Source organism: Psittacula echo, assembly GCF_963264785.1.
Source record: "Psittacula echo genome assembly, chromosome: 6".
Taxonomy (NCBI): Eukaryota; Metazoa; Chordata; class Aves; order Psittaciformes; family Psittacidae; genus Psittacula; species Psittacula echo.
Window position 1 is genome coordinate 77,859,030 of NC_137743.1, and position 22,268 is coordinate 77,881,297.

General features: G+C 44.3%; 1 protein-coding gene across 1 annotated transcript; it reads left to right on the forward strand.

Annotated features, from left to right (window-relative positions):
• Positions 1 to 6,808: 6,808 nt before the first annotated feature.
• Positions 6,809 to 21,311, forward strand: NEMP2 (nuclear envelope integral membrane protein 2). The gene is made up of 9 exons (XM_080621809.1): positions 6,809 to 6,902; positions 9,237 to 9,352; positions 10,899 to 11,127; positions 11,302 to 11,374; positions 12,876 to 12,969; positions 13,578 to 13,692; positions 14,311 to 14,536; positions 15,887 to 16,063; positions 18,062 to 21,311. Exons 2-9 carry the CDS (start codon positions 9,263 to 9,265, stop codon positions 18,285 to 18,287), a joined length of 1,230 nt encoding a protein of 409 aa, XP_080477935.1. The 5' UTR covers positions 6,809 to 6,902; positions 9,237 to 9,262; the 3' UTR covers positions 18,288 to 21,311.
• The last annotated feature ends 957 nt before the right edge of the window (positions 21,312 to 22,268 follow it).

The window sequence follows — 22,268 nt, forward strand, 5'->3', positions numbered from 1 at the left end:
AAAAAAGCAGCAGCCAAAAAATTCTGAGTTGATAAAGAAAACACACAAAAAAAGGTCATCAAGCAGCCTGTTTGGAGATGTACAGAAACTTGGTAATGAAGAAGGACTGTGTCGGAAAGCAGGAAAAGCAGACATCTCGAAACACCAGGCATGCTGGGAAGGGAGAGGATGCATGCCAAGCTGGCACGCTGTGCCAGTAACAGGGACTGCACACCAGTGAAGTTCACACGTGTGCAGAGTGAAGGCTCTGAACCAAGGAGATGTTGTAGGTAGTCTGGAAGCACTCAGTTAGGGGTGTCCTAACAGCTGCCAGCCTGAGCTGGACCTGTCAGAGCACACACATAGAAGAAAACAGCAGCAAGACACCCAAAAACTTAATGGGTCGAACAGCAGCAGAGAACCACAGGCCACCTCTGTGCTGTACCCAAGAGTTGCAAGAGTGACTGCCTTTCCTAGGTCTTCCCAGTCAGGATGTCTTAGGCTACCCCATCTTCCTCACCATTTACTTGGTTAAAGCCAATGACAACTGTTTCAAGCACAAGCAGGGCTGGCTCTGCCAAGGCTCTCCTGGGCACTTGCGGGGCAATAACCATGCTGGCCATGGACTGTGGGGCTAAGGCAGTGCGTTCCTTCAATTCCCCTGTCCCCATACCTTTGTTAAGAGAGAGCTATCGCCTCTCTCACATTCCTGGGGAGCATTTTCTCATGTGAAGCCTCACAGAAAGGTTTCTGTAAAAACACTTTATATTATTCAAGATCAACATTTCTATTATTCATCAACATGAAGGACGAGGTCTTGAGCCAGTTTAACTCTGTTGCTGGCTTGCAGATAGGCATGGTTTGGAAGAGGTGCCCACCAAACGCACATCTGCCTGATCAAAATCCATGATTTTCCCTGGCCAGTGTAATGGCACACCAGCAACTGTGGCGGCATTCATGCAAAAGTGTGATTACAAAGTAATTGGAAGACATTACCAGAGCCTTCTTAATACAGAACAGCCTCCTTTGATCTAAAAGAGCTTAACAGACCCCTCTAATCTCTGAGTATGGAGATTAATCATGAAGGTAGCTGAGCACATCAGGGCTAAAATTTAATTTCCAGGATCACTGGAAAGAGAGTAATTTTTTCACATTTGTTTAACACTGTTAGCAATTCATTCTTCCAAGAGTGTCAAATCCCAGGACAATTACTAGAGGCCGCTGTATAAAGGTGGTAAAAAGCATCAATGGTTAATATGAGTGTAAATCTGAAAGCACAAGACAGACACACACTTATCCCTAAACAAGACCTTGTTCCCTTGGCCTCTTTATAAAACCATACCACCTCCTGTGTTTTCCCAGAGCAGACACGAAGGGGAACACATACACTTGATCAGTTAGTTCTCTGTCATTCCCAGGCTCTCAACTTCTTCTATTCTTCAACAGACTTCTATTGTTTTTAAACCACAGAATGATGTTTTGAAGCTCACAACAGTGGGCAAGTCCTCAGTTTCTCCACAGGAGGGATGCAGCAACAAAACTGGTCCTGCAAGGTAATGACCTGCCTGTCTGCAGTGAGGGCTGTTCAGCTGTCAGTGAAGACCTGGGTACGTGTCAGACTATCAGTCTAGATGCTAACATCAGTGGTAGGGCTTGGCTTTTGTGATGTGCTTCTCTGCCAACTAAAGACTGGGCCAGGATCACCAATCTAATTACCACAGACCATCTATAATCATAGAATCAGCTAGGTTGGAAAAGACCTTTAAGATTATCAAGTCCAACCATTTCCCCAGCACTGCCAACACCACCACTGAACCATGTTACCAAGGGCCTCAAAAGAAAACAATAGATTTTAGTAAATACTAAGCAAAGCTACGTATAAACTAGTGGCTTAAGAGCCAAAGGTGCTTATTTCAGAGCCAGCATGCACAACCACATGCTATTTTCTAGCATCTCCATCCACCAGCCTAGCTTACCCTTCACGCTTCTTTTAGAGGAAATGTCCTTCCCACAGTGTTGAGACCTTTCCCCACAGATAAATCCATGTAAGGTACTACTGCCTGCACACGGCAATCTCACAGCTGCTCGAGGGCTGCATCAATGCTCTTTTAGATAAGTAGCAAGTTCACTTAGGCTTAAAAGTGGGAGTTAAGAGGGCCTTCAAAAATGACATCTGTAACATATTATCAGAGCAAATTTAACATAATAAATAAAAAAATTAAAAAACAACACCCCCCTGCCTGTCTATTGCAGATTCCAAGCAAAGAAGGAATCTAGACAGATTTGTATCACTGCTTCCTTGCTATATAAATAGCTGCAATTGACATGCTAAAAATAAACCAGATAAATATTTAAGGCCCAGCACTATTTAACTTCTTGTCATGCTTACCTACTGCTTACTGTTGTGTAAATCAGGAATAATATCGGTGAGATCAATGAAATTACACCAGAATCCTCTGCTGAAGTCGGAGGGAGGGACTGTGTTTCCAGCAGTTGCAGACGCATCCTCCCATGAACAGTTTATCATCAGCAGAGCTTTCCTTCCTCCTGACCTACAGGCCCCTTTGATAGCAATGGGAAAGCGAGCACAGGGTTAAGTGCCAAGAAAGCTGTGTGACTCAGAAGCCACGCAAGAAGGAAAAAGCTGCTTTATTCAGAGGGGTTTATCTAAAGCACTCAGATTGAGCCCGTCTCAGACACGCCTGACCCCCAACAAAACAACAGGGAAACGTGTGTGATGGCACAGAGATTTTTAAAAGCAGCTAGAATAAGCATCTTTCACTTAGATAAATACGCAAAGGCTTCAGAAAAAGCAGCATAATGAAAAAATACGGTTCTTTTGCCTAATCCATAAGATAAGACAGGTAACCTCTAAAAAAATAACTCTTCTTATTATTTTTTAAGGTTATCCTGAACAAGGGCTGTAAGGTATCTACTACCTGGAGCAGTTTAGGAGAAGTAAATATTCCTACTAGAGCAGTATCTATCTCAGCATCTACACACATCAAATAAAACTGATTACCATGAAACTACTTTAAAAATAAGTAGCTGTACTTTTCTTTGGTAGATCATTTTTCTCCCCCCAAAATAACTCAGTATTTTGCCAGTGAAATACTTCAGACTAATGCACTCCTGAAAAAACAGTTGGAGATGAACAAAATAGTCTCAAATGGCTCTTCTGTCTAATTTTAACTCTAAGAGACCGTTTTACATCAAATAAAGAGACAACATAATGAACCTGATAATAAATTGCATTATTTGCAAAGGCACTTATGGAACATGAATTATTTGTGTTACTGGAATAAACATTCAACAGAACCCACCAAAACATGTGGAACAATTTAAAGGGAAATACAGTAGCTCTCCAACCTGAGTAAACCAAGGAGAAAAGAAAACCAACCCCAACCAACAAAAAACCCCAAACCAAACTGTGTTCAAGCATGTTTGGAATTGTGTTGTTCTGATTACATGGGGAAAATAAAGACACAAAGGCTGCCTGTTTTGCTACATTTCTCTTGCTTTTCCAGGAAACCAAATATTAAGTACCTGGCTTACAAACCTCCTCCAGCAGTTGATCCCACTTCCTTTGACGTTCCCCTCCCACGAATGACACAATCCAACACCCACACGCCAGCTCTAAGAAAGCAAGAATGCTATGGCTTCAACAAACCCCCATCCACTCGGGGCTGGCCAAAGAAAGATAAAGCACCCTGCAACTGTGCAAACAAATTATACCCATTGCTGATGTAAGGAGGCGGAAGGGAGAGCAAAGGCGGGGGAAGGAATAATATCAGAGGCAGCATCCTTAGTCATCCGGAGTATGTGTTGAGGTTTTTAAAAGCACACCTGGAAATGAAAAGCCTCTATTAGCTCTAGCTAGAAAGTAAACAGCAGGCTGCAACTGGGTAACGAGCATCACCTCGCAGAGTGGGAACTGGAACCCCCACTGCCTTGTCCCCAGCTTGGACTTGAAGATGCTGCAGGGAACAGGGGCTGTCTCCAACAGCAGTAGGGCCTAAGGTAGGTAAGGCTTTGAGGAGCACAGAGGACATCCCCATCGGTGCCCTGCACAGCTGTAGCCTGTATTTATGGCTGCATAGGCCAAATAAATCATCAACAGGGAGTGGCCGCATTCTCTGTGGAAGAAAAAGGATTCAGCAGTAGAAAGAGGATTTGGTATTACATCTAACGTTGCTGACAGCTTTTAGGCAGCTACACAAAGGCATTGCAGGTATATTAAGGAGTGCTTTACAGGCCAGAAATACATCGGGTGGCAAAACCCAGAGCTCCAAAAGCCTGAGGAAAGCACACACTGGGGACACGGCTCTGCACTGCTCACCTGCCTCCTTCCCAATTACTGAAGTCGCAACGTGTCTAAAGCATGGAGCTTAGAACCCTGCATGCTGCTTCCCAGGAATGTGACCCATTCCCAATAGTACCAGCATTGCTGCCTGCTACAGCTATTGTTGTCCCTCGAGCTCTCAAGCCAAAAGCTAGTCTCACTCAGCTCTCCCATCTTACAAGACCTGAGAAGGGCAGAGCTGCACCTGTAAGCAAAGTCCCCCTTTCAAACTATATTTGTGAGCGAACAGTTAAAAACACCACCTTTAAGATCAGAACCCAAACTCTGCCCTAAGCAATTCCACCATTTAGGAAGACAAACAAACAAGCAAGGAGAATGTCACATAATTAGTCAGAGCCACCCTGACAGGAGGGCTGTAGTGAGAGCAGAGTCTCTCTTATGAGGCATTTCTCGCTGTGGTAGAATGCTGCCTAATAGCTGCTGTATCCTGCTTGAGCGAGTGAGTGCGTTCTCCTCGGAAATCAAGCAAAGGTTCCCAATCGTTTGTGACAGAGTGCGGTCCCCTAAAGCTACATTTTCCATCTGATTCATGCTGACTGCCTGTAACCCTACGACAGTTATTGAAAGTTAATTAGCGGTGAAGTGCAAAGAGCTCTAGGAATGAAAATACAAGAGAGCACTGAACGTGGATTGTCTCCTTTCCCAGAGAAAATGCTGTCAAGAAGGTGAACGTAACCGAAAGAATATTGCAAATGTGAAGGGGATTCTGCTAATAACTTGGCTACGATTGTCCCTCGCTGTTTAGACATGCAACTGAGAGATAACCTATTTCTAAGGGAAGCAGGTAAGCACAAAATCCAGCATTTCTTTCTTCACTGCATTTGCTACAGAAAGCACCCGAAAAGTTATATAAAGGCAACACCCAAATTACATAAAGACAAATAAAGATATAAATCAATCGCTGCTTCCTTTGGCGACTGCAGTTTGTCAGATGTTGCACACGCTATCAAATCCCAACTATTTTTGCCCTTATCCTCCACTTCCTCAGTACTTGCAAGGCATAATCCACAGTTAGATGCGAGCCCAGCCAGCGCGGAGCGGGTGTAGGAGGTGAGGCGACGAGAGCGCAGCCCCGCAGCACCCACTCCCTGCAGAGGCGAGCGCCAAGACACGGTGCAAGGCAGTGGGCAGCCCCTCCAGGTGTTAAAAAACCCCATCCTGGCACCCCCGGGAGTTGGATCCGGCCCTAAACAATAAAAAATAAACCCAAAAGCAACCTTCACGCAGAAGAAGTGTGTTGAGAACAAGGAAGGGAAGACACTGTAGCAAAGCAAGCAGGTTGGGAAGGTCAAATGTTGGGCTCGGGATAAAAATATATGGTGATGCCAGAATGCCTTGGCAAAATTGTGTTTACTGATTTTCATAGAACAGGAAGAAAGCGCCAGCCCTTTCCACCCCTGAGTGCTGACTGTGACTCACATGCCACCTAAAATGAGTGCAGTGAGTAAGCAGGGACTGAAGAGCGCTGGACCCAGCTCACCTACGCTCAGCACCGGTGGGAACGGCGTGTCCTGTTCCAGGCTCTTCCTGTGGCTGCCTAGGAAACACAGGAAAGTGGTGGATGTCCACCTCCATCACAGCACCTAGTAACCTCTCATTCAGGGAATTCCTCCATGTGTGGAAGGGCTGCAAGTGGTTCACGTGAGCCTTTGGTTTTGGACCAGTTCATACCCTTACTGGGAAGGGCAGTCAACACCTTGGGTCTGCCAGGCAAACATGGGACCATAATCATGAATGGTTTGGGCTGGAAGGGGCCTTAAAACTCATCGAGGTCCAACTCCCTGCCACAGGCAGGGACCCCTTCCACTAGAGCAGGTTGCTCCAAGCCCCTGTGTCCAACCTGGCCTTGAACACTGCCAGGGATGGGGCAGCCACAGCTTCTCTGGGCACCCTGCGCCAGCGCCTCAGCACCCTCACAGGGAAGAGCTTCTGCCTAAGAGCTCATCTCAGCCTCCTCCGTTTTGACCCACTGCTCCTTGTACTATCACTGCAGTCCCTAATGAAGAGTCCCTCCCCAGCATCCTTGTAGGCCCCCTTCAGATACTGGAAGGCTGCTATGAGGTCTCCACGCAGCCTTCTCTTCTCCAGGCTGAACAGCCCCAACCTTCGAAGGAAACACTTTTCCCTCACTGTTATATCCATGGTTTTTAGTGCCCCCCAAACGCATCCTCCGAACCCCGCAAAGGGTTCTAAAGCACAACCCAGAGACACGCGGCAGGTTAAGACCCGCCACAAGCGGTGCCCCCCGCCGCCGAGGGGCTGCCTCTGCCTCCCGCCAGGCCGCTCCTCACAGCCGCATGAAACCGAACCGCGCTCAGCCGCTGCCCGCGCCCGGTCACCCCGAGCCGCCCCGCGGGGGCAGGCGGGCAGCGCAGGGCCGCACCGCCCCTCGCCGCGACCGGGCCCGCCCTTGCCGCGACCGGCAGGGCCGAGGCGGGAGCCGGCGGCCGCCACATGAGCCCGGCGGGGCGGCGCCCCCAGGCCCGGCCGGGGCTGCTCGGGCAGCTCCTGCCTCTCTTCCTGGCGCTGCCCGGGGGCACCGCGGAGGCGCCGGCAGCAGGTACGGGCCTGCTCCTCTCGCCCCGAGGGGACTGCGCGGGGCGGGCGGTGCCGCGGTGGCGGTGCTGGGGGGGGTCCCGTTCCTCTTCTCGGGTGGTCGCAGGTTGCGGGGGTTCCTCACCCGCGTCCCGTCGGGAGCCGGAGAACACGTTGTTCTCCCTTGGCTTCCCTCGGTTTCCATGGCCGCCGGTACAGCGCGACCTGCTACCGCCCAAAATGGCGCTGCCCAGCGGGAAGGCCGCGGCCGCCGTCCTGCCCGAAGTTGTGTCCGGGGCCAGGCGCGGCCCGGCGGCGTTTTGCTGTGTTCTGCTTGTGCCATGTCCGCTCGGTCCGCACAAGAGCACTGTGCGTGGTACCCTGCGGGACAGGGCGACGCGGGCGCTGGGGCTGGCCCGTGAACACGGTAACAAAGCGGCCGCAGATGCTCGCAGGACAAGTGCCTCCCATGCGGTTGTGGCAGGGGCTGGTGCCGCTGCGTTACCCCTGTTGGCTTGCTCGTTAAGCTTGGCTCAGGACACTGGGGTGCGGAACAGAGCTTTTATTAATGAGGGCAGCTAAAGCCCTGCAGGTTATTCTCAGCTGTAGCAGCGATCCATAACTGGAGAGATGTTCCCTCCGTGTTCTGCAGCAGGTGCTGATTCCACTGCTCATCATCTCAAAACTCGAGAGCTGCCCTCTCTGTGTGTCCTCATAGTTAAAATCCTCTTCCAACTCACGGCTACCTGTTCAGAAGCACCTTTCCTTTTGGAATGCTGTTATTTCACTCTGTGGAGCTGATGTGTTTGAAACAAATTATTTTCCTCAAGAGAACAGCTTAAAATGAAGGGGGGAGTAAGAAAATGCTTGCTAGCGTTGTATATGGAGGACATTACTTAGTTCATCCCAACACACCCTGCAGGGAAGGCGTGGGCACTCTGGGCTGCATTCTGGCCCTGCAGGGCTATTGGATTTCCCATCACTGGCCTACCTTGGTCTCAGCCCTGGGTAGTGCTCAGCCTCGGCTGCTTGCGGTGTCAGTCAGCAACACTGCAGGGAAGAATGGAACCCTTTGCGCTTCATCTGAGGACTCTTATGGAAGTGCCTCTCAAGAGGTACATCCAGTCCTCGCCTGGCCCAGCCCTTCTCCCTGCAGTTGCTGTGGGTGGAAATTAACCACAGGGTTAATTTTTCACGGTAAAATTACCCAAATTTCAAACCAATTTACTTCAGCAGGATCATCTGTGGACACTTTAATTCTGGAATGGCATCATAAACTTATGTAAGAATATCCACGCCGGTATTTTTTATTGGCTTAATTAAATTGGTTAAAAAAGAATTTAGCCAAAGTTCAGCTTCCTTGGGCAGACAGGGCAGGTTTTCACCTGCAAACAGTATCTCCTTGTTGAGATTGGGACTGCTTTGCTCATACTCATTTTGCTGTTCTGAGTTTCTGACAGTGCTTTAGCAGTTATTACTGAGCTTGGCTTAGACCTACATTTTCTGCTTGGTGAGCCAGATGATTCCCTCTGCTCAGATCTGTAATTATTTCCTTTATTCTTGTCTTTAATTATGCTCCTGGAACACTGCAGCAATGCACTGCAGGGTATAGTTTACACATGTCTATAGATTGGAACGTATGTTACTCTTCAGAGTTTGCTTGATAAATCTTTTAGGTGCATTTCTGCTCAACAGTGCAATCTGATTTTGAGGACTGTAGGGTGCTCACTAACATTGCAGAGGAGTTACAGCAATTAGCATCCTTCATAAAATGACTTAACCTCTAACACAAGCCATCAGTGCAGTTCCCTTACTGCATGTCATGGCTGGGCTATGTCAGGAAGAGAAGAGTTGTGTTATTTAACATGAGAAACATTTCTGAGGGAGAGGAGTCTGCTTTCTGTGATCAGCAGCCGTGTCATGTGCTAAATGACTATTTAATACGTAAGCTGTTTACCTGCTCAGACTCCCACAGTGGTATTCACCATTGGTGTAAGCACCAACTCCAGTGGAGTTACACCCACTCGTGCCAGCAGTGAGTTTGGCTCAGAGGCCCCATTCCAGTGCCATGAAAACACCGATACCAAAGCCAGACTTCCATGGACTACAGTTGTTTAAAAATGCCACCTTTTACAAAGGTGTTGCAGTTTACTCTGGAGCCCAAACAACTTGATGAGAAGTCTAATTCTAATTTTCATCTAGATCATGCCCAACATGCTACCCTGTGACACAGCTTTTACTTGTGATTATCTGCAAGTGCTTATGATTCCCTCAGCATGTGCAATAATGAAATGGAGAAAAATTATTCATTTGTATTTGACACATGCTTAAAATTAACTTTTCTGTCCTCCCCCCCCAGGTAGAAACTGTAGTTTCTTGCAGGAAATGGATGTCATCCAGAAACGGGATGAAAGCTGTTACTGCTATGTGCAGAACAGAACCATTCACTTGCAGTATGTTTGGTCAACTCTTCAGGTAAGAGGCTGTTTTGGGGATTATTCTGATATGCAATACTTTTCACATAAACATGGGCGAGCAAAGTTTATGATCAAAGCAGTATCTCTCTGCAGTTGGTAGTTTGAACAGTGTATAGGTAGGACCATGATAAAATGCAGCACTGTGATCATCCTCTTCGGATGCAGTGAGGTTTGGCTTCTCCTTATTAGAAAGATGATAACCAGGCTTATAGTATGATGCCACACAAACATAAATGTAGAGTTGTGTGTTATTTTGTCACACACCTTTTCTGTTGATGGACCACTCAACCTCTGCAACAAATGTTTTCTTATCACCAAACGCCTTCATAAAGCTTTTAAATTTGAGGATAAAATGCAGTTCTGACTCACTCACTGTAGCATACCAGGCCCCAGTGTAGAAACCAAAGGTGTATTAGATTGGGACTAATGAAAAGACAGCAGTAGCAGTGCATGTCTCTTTTCCTAAGTAACAAAGCGTCATCTTATAAGAAACATGTTCAGAGATTCACTCAAAACAATATAAAAACCTCCTAACATTGGCAGAAGTAACAGCTAAAGGAACAAGCTGACTATCTGTATGGTTCTTTTTTTTCCTGGGAAGCATGTCTCTGGGCAAAGGAAGGAAACTGTTTCACTTCATCTCTGTTGGAGGAATTTGCTCTCAGATACAAGGAAGTGAAATGTCTCTTTGTCTGTTGTTCCCAGGACTGCTTTCCTCAGGAACATGGTGCAGATGTTTTTATGAATGGCAGCAAACTTCAGGTGGTAAAATCCTCTGGCAGTCTCACACAGTTTCCTGGGGGAGATGTTTAAAAGCAGGAAGTTCAGATCTTTCCCACAACAAATGGGCTGTTGATGTGTTGTCTCTTCTCCCAGTAGAAGCCTGGTTTATTACCTATTGCATCACTTTTTATAGATGAGTCTTTGTTGTTTAATAGGTTCTGATCGAGAGCTCACAAGGAATCACAGTCTTCAAGCAGATCACCCCATTTCAGAAGATGGACAAGATCTTTTACCAGTTTCATGGGGGGATGTGTGCTAGGGACAAATCCTGAAATACCCAACAGGAATGTGTTTATATTTAAATTTCTGGTTATAGCTTTCATTTCCTTATCCCTCTTCTGTCCCTAACATGAAAATTGCATTATTAATTACAAGAAAAGCAAGTCCAAATTCTTACGGTTCAGGCGGGGAACAGGGAAGTCTTTGAACATCCACAGAAGAAACTGTTGACAAAGATTACTGGTTTTGTTAGAAATGTGTGTGTGGGCAAGTGTCATGGTAAATCCAAACTCACCAAGTTTTTGGAGGGATTTAGGTCCCTCCATTGAACTTTGCTGACATTGAGTTCTCTGAGTCACCTTCTAAGGCCTAAACAGCGGATCTTTACATAATATTAATAACCAATATGAAACAACTAAGACTTGAACTCAAACTCTCTGTACAGCTTTTCATTATATGCTGTATAGTTCAGAAGAACACACACACCGCACACCCCCGTGCTTCTGAGCTACTTCTCTGTGTATTCTGTGGTTTGTTTGTAGGTAAAAGTTAACAGCAGAGAAATGTTCAGATTTGAGCCCATTTCACAGAACAGCAACTGTCGTAATTCAGAAACTGTTTTTGAGTTCGCTGCGTGTGCTGTTCAAGTCTTCTGGAAACCAGAGACAGCTACAGAAACCAGAGTAAGCGTAAAACAATATGGAGAGGATATCTGCTTCAAAATACAGCCCCTGAAAACCGAACCATACATTGTCAGTGTGAAACGAGAAAGTAAGTAAAAACCCTTTCCCTTTGCATTACAGATAGCTTGGTAGTGCCACTGTTTCTGAATGTACCATCTCTTCTGTAAGAAGCTTGGAACTTTTCTGTTGATATTTAATAATCAGCATTTCAAACTGAATTAGTCTAAAGTCCTTTTCTATTTTTTTCCACCCTTTTTTTTAGTGCTAGATGGAAAGCTCTTGTTTTTGTTTATTGCTGGAATTTTTCTGTTCCATTTTGCAACCAGCCTGAGCCGGTGAGTACTAGCTGCTGGGGTTTAACCTTCTTTCCCAAAGCCTGTGCATCTTTGGTCTGTTTTCTAAGCTAAAGAGGTGGTTCTTTGGGAAAGTGAAATAAGGAAACAACATATATTTACAACTCCTCCATACCATTTGTATTTGGACAGATTGTGACATAGGCTGGAGTACTGCACTCTGTTGATCACTTCGCAGGGCAACTAAGATGATGAAGGGAGTGGAGCATCTCCCTTATGAGGAAAGGCTGAGGGAGCTGGGTCTCTATAGTTTGGAGAAGAGGAGACTGCGGGGGGACCTTATTAGTGTATATAAATATATAAAGGGGGAGTGTCACGAGGATGGAGCCAGGCTCTTCTCAGTGGCAAACAATGATAAGACAAGGGGTAATGGGTACAAACTGGAACACAAGAGGTTCCACTTAAACTGGAGAAGAAACTTCTTCTCAGTGAGGGTGACGGAACACTGGAACAGGCTGCCCAGGGGGGTTGTGGAGTCTCCTTCTCTGGAGACATTCAAAACCCACCTGGACACATTCCTGTGTAACCTTATCTAGGTGTTCCTGCTCCGGCAGGGGGATTGGACTGGATGGTCTTTTGAGGTCCCTTCCAATCTCTAACGTACTGTGATACTGTGATACTTAGCTGTGTTAGGGTTCTTCTATCCAAGCTTCCTTCACTGGGCAACACCAAGTCAATCCTCAGTGAGCAAGTGTGGGAATTCAGACAAAATCTCTCTCCCTGTTGTAGACCAGTGAGGTTCACTGGATGCTAAATGCTGCTGCATGTATTATCATTATATGCTTTCTTGCAGAAAGAAATGTTTAGGATGAGGTCACCTGGGGCCTTGTATGCCTCCACCTCTGTACCAACCTTTCCGCATCGTTCTTTCAGTGCACATTTTGGACAGCATGTAAGGGAGGATAGTTAATTATAGCAAAATAGTGGCCCAGGACTTCAAAGCAAAATGAGTCACACATTAATTGTCAGGAGGCACCTCTAAAACAAGCAGAGCAGCAGTAGGTTTTATAGAGTTAACTGAATTAAAAAGTCAGATTTTATAAATTAATAAGTTTAGGGAAAAAATGACTTGTGGGTTTGTGGAGATTTTGTTACATTTTAAATTAAAAGCAAAACCAACCCACCAAAACAGCAACAAAGCATCCACTTTTCTTGCAGTACAGAGCCATATCAGTACCCAGAAGAAAATGAGTTTACTGGAAATTAGAGGGTCAAGGCAGTCAAGAGTAGTGTGAGCATTAAAAAAACCAAACCACAATCTGCTAGCCTGGAACACCTCCAGTGACCTTAAGTCTCTGTTGAGGCTTTTTCCTTACATCAATTTAATATCTGAACTGGGCCTGTCAACCACGTAACTACAACTCTTAACTTACAGCTGTGCTAAGTTCTTACTGAAGATCACTGCTGCTGTTTTTAGAAACACTGGCATCGTAACCAATTACAGATTACACTTCTCACTGTATTCTTTCTTGTTCTTTTACAGGAGTACCAAGTTCTTTTACCTCTGTGGAATAATACTGGGTGTTCTTGCTCTGCTAGTCTTTGTCCTGTTGATACTTAAAAGGTTTATTCCAAGGGTAAATCTACATTTCTAAAACAGTAATAAGCATCATAATATAGAAATGAAGAGTACAGAGCCAGATTCTGACCATGCTCTGTCCTTATGGCTCTGTTTTAATGACTACAGGATTGCTTGTGTCAAGTAAATAGGTCAGAATCAAGTTCTAGTTAGCTTGCTCCTGAGTTTACACAGGAGACTGTTGATGTACAAGAATAATTTATTCTGAAACATAAATTATTTTTACTATACTGGAGCTAAGTTTACTTTTGAATCACTGAATCAATCTAAATCAAAATGTAGTGTTAGTGGCAACAGGGACAGATTCTCTTGCATTCAACAGAGAGAATTCATTGAAAGGGAGATGTGAATTTTTCCTTCTGCAAAGTCCATGCATTCCCACAATATTAGGATGTCAACTGGGAATACACTGCAACAGGCTTATACCATGACACCAGAGACCTGTACCATAGAAGTCTAATAAGTCATCTGGTTTTGCCTGCGAGTTCGCTTGCACAAAATAGCTGTGGGTTTGATTTGAAATTATTTTAGAGGTTTTATTTTTAAAAATATATTTTTAAAGGGTTTTTTTAATCTTTTTTTTTTTTTTTTTTTTTTCATTTCCAGCACAGCACCTTCTGGATCTTAATGAGTGGCTGCTGGATGTCCTCTCTGTATTTTATTTACTGCTTCAAAGAGAACATGCAGTGGTTGTGGTCTGAACACAGAAACTACTTGTTGGGTAAGAAAATTATCAAGAAATGTGCTGCAGATTTTAGTTTAATTTAGTGGTCAGATGAATACCTGCCAAAAAAAACCAAAATCAAGTGAGACTTATTATAGTGTACTTTTTCCTGCTAAGCCATAGATGTTGGAATATTCCAAAGGTTCCTAATCCATTCAAATAAGCATTTACTCATTAAATAGGAGTTGGATATAGTGGCCAGTAGCAGCATTAAGAGCAGATTTTGCCTGTATTATTTGTCCAGTGATCTGCCATTACATACTTTCCCTGTAACAGAAAAAGAGTGGCTATGCTGGCTTGGATTTTGCTGGGATTTGGGAACTGGATGTGGCTTCAAGGGCTGACCAATGTATTGATCAGGCATCTGCCCCAACATTCTAGCATGGGGAGAATTCACGTGCAGCTCAGAGCATTAGCTAAAGGTTGTTCATAGATCACCTCCTTGTACACTTTTGAAATAAAAAGCCCACGCAACAGAAAGCAGTACTTGTAAGACAACACAAGAAACAGCAGGCTGTACTTCACAACAGTTGTAAGCTTTGTGAAGCAAACTAATGACATTTATATGAGTAGTTTACATCTTCTTCCCAATATCCACCTCTTCTGTTTCTACAGGGTATTTTCTGGCTGTTGGAATGACCAGCTTTGCTGCTTGCTATCAGCACGGACCTCCTACCACTGATCTGAGCATATCCTTGTTTGCATGGACGCTGCAGTTAACAGCCTTTGTCTTCGTTTATTGTGGAGTCACCATACCTCAAGTTGCATATGCAGTAATAGCAGTCAGCCTCTGTTCAAAGGGCCTGAGTTACCCTCTGGGTGCTGCGTGTCACATAGGCAGGTACGTGTGTATCTGTGAATGTCCAAGGCCCTGCATTGCCAGGAAATGCAGAGGCTGATAATGAAAAAACCCATATGCTTCAGTAATGATTTATGAGTTTCTAACTAATTCGTATTGCTATCAGATGTAAAGCTGCAATAGGAAAGGTTCAAAGCCCCAAGACACAGGAATTTAATTACTTTCCATTTGGCAGGTTTAAGCATGATTTTTGTTCTATGCATAATGGAGAAATGTTACTATTCTTAAGTACAAACATAGCACCTTCTAGTCTGCTGCATATTATAACCAAAACATTTCTGTTTGGTTATTTGATTAGACTGAAGCAATACTGCCTTGGTTTCATGTTTATGGAGAGAGTCTGCAGGTAACTACTGAATCTTATGGGATAAAACAGCGTACTGTCACCGGGGAAGCAGATGTTAACAAGTGACAGTCCTTGTAGGTTAGATAGAGTTCAGAGACTAAAAACCCATATCCACAAAAATAATAGTTTCCAGTGATCACAGTTCAGAGCAGCTGATATACCAAGAACCGTGCATTATTTGTTGTTAAGATCAGGAGATCCCACTAAGCCAACAAGACTTTTACCATTTGATCTGAAGAAGAGTTACAGTTCATTCTTGCTTTACAGGGAAGTAAGGAGGAAAGCTGAATGCTGCTGGTTGGAGCAGGTGTTTTATACAGAGTTGAAAGTTTTATGGGCATCCAGCCCTTGCTTATCTTAACTCATCACAACATTTAAATTGAAGGCAGTCGACAGAAGGGAACAGAACATGGCACACTTTCTAATTGATATCTAATTATATTATACAGCGCTACGCAGCAGCTAAAAAAACATCAGACTGTAAACATTTTGGCCTCACAGTACTCAGCTTTGTAATTTAAAGCAAGATTTAAGAGAAGTGATCTAGCAAACATCATGAACAGCTCATAACAGAGCACTGCTCGTCTTCAAAGTTACATATGCAGACTGGGTTTTGATTCAGCCCGCGCCTCTGCACAGACACATTTTGCATATTGCACCTATAAATGGCTGAGCAAGCAGCCATCTATCTAATTCTGAGATTTTAGTCCATGCGTACACAATAAGGACCTCTTCCAAAGCTTATCTGAAGTTCATTAAATGCCATTCTGTGGAATTCTGCACCATCAGTTAAGACCTAGGGTAAACATGCTAGCAAACATTAGACACCTTGTGCTAAAATTTTAATGCAAAAATGTAGCTTGTCCTCTTTAAAAGGGTAAAAGTGATGGAACTTCATGTTAATAGCAGGTAGTAGAGAAAAAGGACAGACAACAGTCACGTGCCAGAATACCTTAGAAATACTAATCGTTTTCATTTCATTCCAGAAAAATGAAGAACCACTTTATATCAAAAAAGTTAGTGTTTAAACACCTTACTGAAGAGGAGTATCGAGAACAAGGTGAAACAGAAACTATCAGAGCTCTGGAGGAGCTACGCTTATTCTGCAGAAACCCTGATTTCCCATCATGGTTAGCTGTATCCAAACTCCAGGCCCCACACAGGTAATAAAATGTGGCTTCTCTAGAATAGTACAGACACTTACAGAGCAGACCCAAATGCCACCTCAGGTGCTGTTCCAGGTGCGTTTGTCTTGCATGTAGTCAGATGTGCACATGGGTAGCTTTATCTTCCTGAGTAATCCCACCAAAGATTACTGGGATCCCACAGCCAGACCTCTCAAGGGTACTGGTGGTGGTATTAAGCCCGCTCTTTTCCTCCCTGAACATGAATTACTCTGACTTAATTCACAGTAATCACAAAAGGAAAGCCTACTAATGCTTCTCTGAGTTCCCACGCAGTGACCTAGGTGGCTGACTAACCAGCAAAATGCCCCTTTCCTCAGTTTTCAAAGCAGTACACTTTTGCATTGTGTAAAATTGGGGCAGGCTGAAGATACATGTTCAAATATTACCTGTGTTAAGCTCTCCCAGCTGCAAGCCTGCACAGCCAAAGAATCCTGTTACTTCAAGTATCAACCAATAGCTAGGACTAACAATACAGAGAAAGAAATCAATGCCTGCGCCTGGAAGTGTAATAAGTAGAACTACTCCAGATGTAGCTTAAGAGACCAACTTAAGACAAATACGGGATAGGAAGGCTTAGATAAGCGCAGCCAGAAAACCTTGCAGAATATAAAATTAATCATAATAGCAGTGTATTTCTGTCCAGACTAAGACTTCAGGATTTCAGAAGCAGAGTTTCACATAGTAGACAGCCACAAAGACTTGGCCCTTGCTACAGAACCAAGTGTCACAATTTCAGACTAGTTACAGAAGCTTCATTTTCCTTGGATGGGCACACAGTCAGCCTCTCTGCCAGCTTTTATAGATTTAAACCATCTTATTTTCTAAGCTAGTTGCACTCTGTAGCATGATTCAGAGATACAAAAAGTGAAAACTCACTGCAGTATTGTAAAACAAAATAGTGCCAAATGCACAAAACAAACAATGGAGACACATGTATTTGCTAGCCATCTCAAAAACTGTTCCTATAAAAATACAAAAATAAAAAGGAGAACCAACAGAAGCCTGATTTAAAGTTGAGTATACCCCTTCAGGCTTCCATTAAACATCAGAAGATAGTTCAACACAAGGCAAACCTGTAAAACAGTCTGGCCAACAGCCAGTTCCCCGTTTAGACTAACAGTGCTTCCAAGAAGAGCGAGATGACAGCATTCATCTTACAGAAATGTTAAATCACAAATGTAAATTATTGATCAGTTTACCAGAACTCCAGAATGCAGCTGCATTTCCTTTTTCTTACATTTCTCTGATGCTGTCGACACTTGCCAGGTGTCAGAACTGCCGTCTGTTCCCACATGCCTGCCAGAAACCTCCAGCTCCATTCTAGCTCTCCAGTGTGGTTGTCCACTGGAAGTAAGATTTGTGGCAATCTGAAATGTAGGGACAGTGCTAAGTTCATGCTTAGCTTAAACACAAACCTCCAGTTTGGTGTTTAGACTTTAGCTCAGCTTGCCCAGAGTGTGCGTGCAGCACCAGAAGTGAGGTGACATTGCAGCAGTGTAAGAATATGATGTTCTCACCATTTTTCCTTTCATTAGCTATGTCAACACCTGAATTCTTACAGCCTTTCCGTCAGATATGCTACAGCTTTGATTTATTTTTAGAAGCCGAAGTGCCATCTATCCAACTGTACAAATGCTTACTCTGGATTACGCCATGAGCACTGACAAGATGTGAAAATGAAGTTAGATCTTCTTGCTTAGTCACAAGACCTTGCAGATGGCCTCTAGAACAGCAAAAGTTACTTATATAGAAAAGGCTGAAAAAATGAGGTGGGAAAACAAATCTTCAGGGTTGTTGCCATCTGTTGCTATTTACTCTCTGTTGTTCAGGACTCCCTACCTCATGCTGCAACTTCCCCATACCAGCGCTGCCTGCGGGCACATCATTACAACATCCCTAATTGGTAGTAGCCCCTACATTTACAGGGTTTTTATATTTCTCAGTTGATCACTTCTCCCTTTAAAAATCTGGCAGGTTTGCAGACTTTGTTCTGGGATCTCCCCACATCTCCCCTGCAGAAACAAGGGCGCACGAGGAGGAATATGGCATTGGGAGCTTCTTCCTGGAAGAGCAGCTCTTTGAGACAGGGACAGAATCTGAGCAAGATGATCCAACCAGTTCCATCCACGAAGGAGATGAGACGGATGAAGATGAAACGCATAAACAGATTTCATTTCCATACGCTACTGAGTTGCTCTGAGCTTTGGGAAATATCAGGATGGAAAATGCATTCATCCTAGAGAGGAAGGACACACAGTGGGAACTTGGGCTTGGTGATTTCTTTTGGTAGCTGGTGGACACAGGGATTTTCTGAAAACACAGTTTCCTGTATCACTGATGCAAGATCAGAGCAACAGAAGGAAACCATAGGGGCTGTCCAAGTGAAGAGGATTCTGATGCTACTGGTACTTTAACTGGGGAAGTAAACATGGCTTATTTCCAGAGCTAGTACTGGCAGCAGCCTGTCCCAGCAGGATGCCTTCTTGTGCCAAGGCTACTACCTCTAGAAAATGGTATCTGTTTTGGTCCTTTTCATTGTCAAGTCCTCTGTGCTGAGCACTACAGGGAAAAGCCATTATTAATACTCTACTAAGTCCCCTGTGTGTCAACAATTTTCATAATGCTGTTAATGTCCTGATAAACTGTGCTTACTGCTTGTGAGGCTTTTCAGTGCTAAAGACGAAGAAAAAGTTAACACAGCTGAATGAGGTTGGTTTGCTCTTCTGGCCAGGCTTACTGCACATTAGCTTCATTTTGCCTCTCCACATTTGTTTTAAACTCCCCTAACTCTTCAGAACCCTGCCTGACTTTTCACCCTCCGCTTGTGTTGTTCTGTTCTTGGTCTCTGCTCTACTCACATTGTACCTTCCATGTCTTTGCTTCTTCACTCCTGTTTCTCCATCTGACAACTGCAAGTGACTTAGGAGAGGGTTTCCATCCCCAGATGTATTTTTACTGTTGCCTTACCTCGCGCGGGTGCTGATGTCCATTCCAGACCTCTCAGTGGCACAGAAAAGACAAAGGCTGAAGCTGTTTTCAGCTGCTTGAAAGAACTGCTGTCAGCACAGCTGGAGCGATGGTGTAACCATGTAACTAGGAATACAGATAACCCCCATAGAGCTCCACTGTCCTTGGAATACACAGCCATTTACTCATCCAGTAAAAAGCAGAAAGTAATTCCTGGCAAAACAAGGAGGGAGGGATACCTGGCTTCTACGTCCCCTTCTTGAGCCTTCAGTTTGGGACTTAACACACGGGGTGTGTGGGGAGGGAAAGTAAAGAACAGGCAGAAAAATTCAGACTGTCAAGTATCTTTCAACTTACGTATTACACAATCCCAGGCTAGGGAGTAGGTCATGTCCCCCCAGTTCACCCACCTGCAGAGGTCATTTCCTTCTTTTGTTCTTTAAACTATCTCTGTATTCGTCTGTCCTCACCTTACTGTTTTACTTTACTGTCTTCCAAACTGCGGAAAACAAAAGACCATTGATCTGTCACCATCTGATCTTCCAAACCCAAAAGGAGTTGCCAGTGGTGGGAAAGCAGTCAGCTCTCCAGAAGAGCATGCCTGACCAGGATGTATTTGCTTTAAAAGGGACCTCTTTTCTTTGTAACATGCCTGATGATGTAGCATGACTTCAGCGGTGCATGCGTGACCATGGTTTCTCATTGTCCACTGCTGGGCAAGGGAGAAAATCCATTACCTCTAACAGTGCTGAGAGGTGCTGCTGTACCACATTCCAGGAGCTTCTTTGTCTAAAACAGGAGTCAAAGTAGGTGCTTGGAAGCCTTTTGTGTCTCTTCCTACTTTATAATGTTTCAACTTCGCTTCATTTTAAAAGGAAGAGACACTTAGCAGCCTTTTGTGCCATAAATTTATAAATGCATATGCAGAATCTATAGCATGTTTAGCAGAGAGAAGCCCTCTCTAGCGGGTGATCCAAAATACACTTACTGTGAAGTCCACAACAATCAGAACAGCAAGAGAGTTCTGATGAGGAAGGCCTCTAGCAGTAAGATTCACTTCTGAAAACCAAATTCACAGCTAATACCACCATGCTCTGGAAGTGGGGCTTGGCTTTGGGGGGTTCTGGCACTAGCAGAAGGCTGGAAGGATTAGCTGTTGTGAAAATGGAGGAAAGCCTCATTAGCTTTGATGGTTTGGGAGAGCGATGGAAACTCCCCCCAAACAATGATTTTTGTAGACTAAAGATGTATTTTACCTTTGCCTGTGTTGCCACCATGAACATGAAGTACTTAGAATTATTACAGATTAGTCAAAAAAGGCTACTGGAAGAGATGCCTGGTGGGTTTTGCATGTTGTAAAGTACACAGGTTTATTTCAGTGTACTTGGTAGTGAGCTAAGAACTCCCATCCATGTGATCTGAGGCCGGGGGAAGAATCGGATTTGCCCTGGCTCAAACCCAGAGTTTTTCTGGGTTTCCACTTTACTAACAATGATTATCCCTCCATGAGGACATAACACGTATTTATATGCCCAGAGAATACCTCAAGATAATATTTTACCTAAGCAATATGTTAAACATAAAAGCCCCCCAAACCAGGCAGTTACATTTTTCACACACTGTTCCTTTCACTGAGTTATTTAGGGCAATACCAGCTACACCAACACAGAAGAAAAACACCACCAAAAACCCCTCCAACCAACCAAGCAAACCCCAACCCACGTTCCCTGTGGCTGTGAGGTCCATCATTTGCCAGGGATGCGTAAATACTATTCAAAGCAGAGCAGGAAACAACCAGGTACATCCAAGGTAGGTGCAGCAACATGAGAAAGACGATGACTAGTTTAGTGGCTAGCTGATACTGACATTAACAATGCTGTTGCAACATTGGAAGCACTTCCTAAACAAAACCCAACAAAACCAAGTGCTCTTCTTTGACCCCTTTGCCAACAGTGAGTTTCCTTGCGCAGTGCTCCTGTGATACATGGAGATACTACACAGGTTTCCTGAAACACAACTGTTAAGTACTGTCCAGTGTTCAGCCACAAAATCTGGGAACAGAATCTCAATGTCGCTCTATTTCCTTAACTGTTACAAAAGCCTTTCTTCTTTAAGAAAGGATGAGTCACATGTATCTTCTGTTTCATGATGTTTTAAAGTTAGAATTTGGTATTTATTTTGTATGCATGGGGCAGCACACTTGATATCCTGTCTGTACTTCAAAGATTTTTTTAAATTAAAGTATTTTTCAACTTTATCCTTCTCCTCCCTGACGCATTGACTGTCTTCAGAGCAGCAGGACGGACATATGACAGAGAGGAGCCAAGCAAATTGGGTGTGTTTATGTCCTGAGGTTTCTCCCTTGTTGCAGATTCGTTGCATTAGCTGTGGCTGCTCCAAAACAGTGTCCCCTCTACCTCAGACGCATCCCCTGCCATTCCCATTCTCCCATCCTGACACATCCAAACCACCAACAAAGCCAAATTCATCAGGTGACATGGTCTGGCACATATACACTATACATGTGCAAACAAGGAAGCGATCTCTCTCTGCCGGCACTTTTGTACTCGTGCAAGCTGAGCAGTTGAAAGTAAAAGTTTAACTGTCCTACACCCAGGGTAAGAATAAGTTCCACACAAATGTGCCCTTGTTAGGGCAGGTGCAAATGTGTATCATTAATCAGAAACAGAAACTGGAAGTATCTCCATACAAGCTGACACGACCTGTGCTCAGAGCAGCCTCTATCTCAAAACTGCTAGGTAACAAACAAGAATCCATTTCTGACTTTCACTCACCATGTAAAGGTTGTACTTGATGATCTTAAAGGTTGTTTCCAACCTCATTGATTCTACGATTCTGTGTCCTGCATGCTCCATATTAACCTGTTCGTGAAGCACATCACTGCGCATCCCTTACATTCCCCTCACCCCACAGAAGGGAATTTGTGCCTGCAGTCAGATTTTTATCATGAAACACATTTTAACACCGTGGAAGAGCAGGTCCCAGGCTCTAGGTTCACCACGCTCGGGGCACTGCCCTTCACTGAGCCTAGGAAAAAAGGTCATTATCAGTGAATTCTTCCCAGTTCTGGTGATTATGTTCAGTGCTGGCACCATAACGTAAGCAAATGTAAAGAAGGTTCAGATCAATACATTCAAATACATTATGGGTATTTTATATTTCTTACCACGGTTTTTACAGTTTCACAATTATA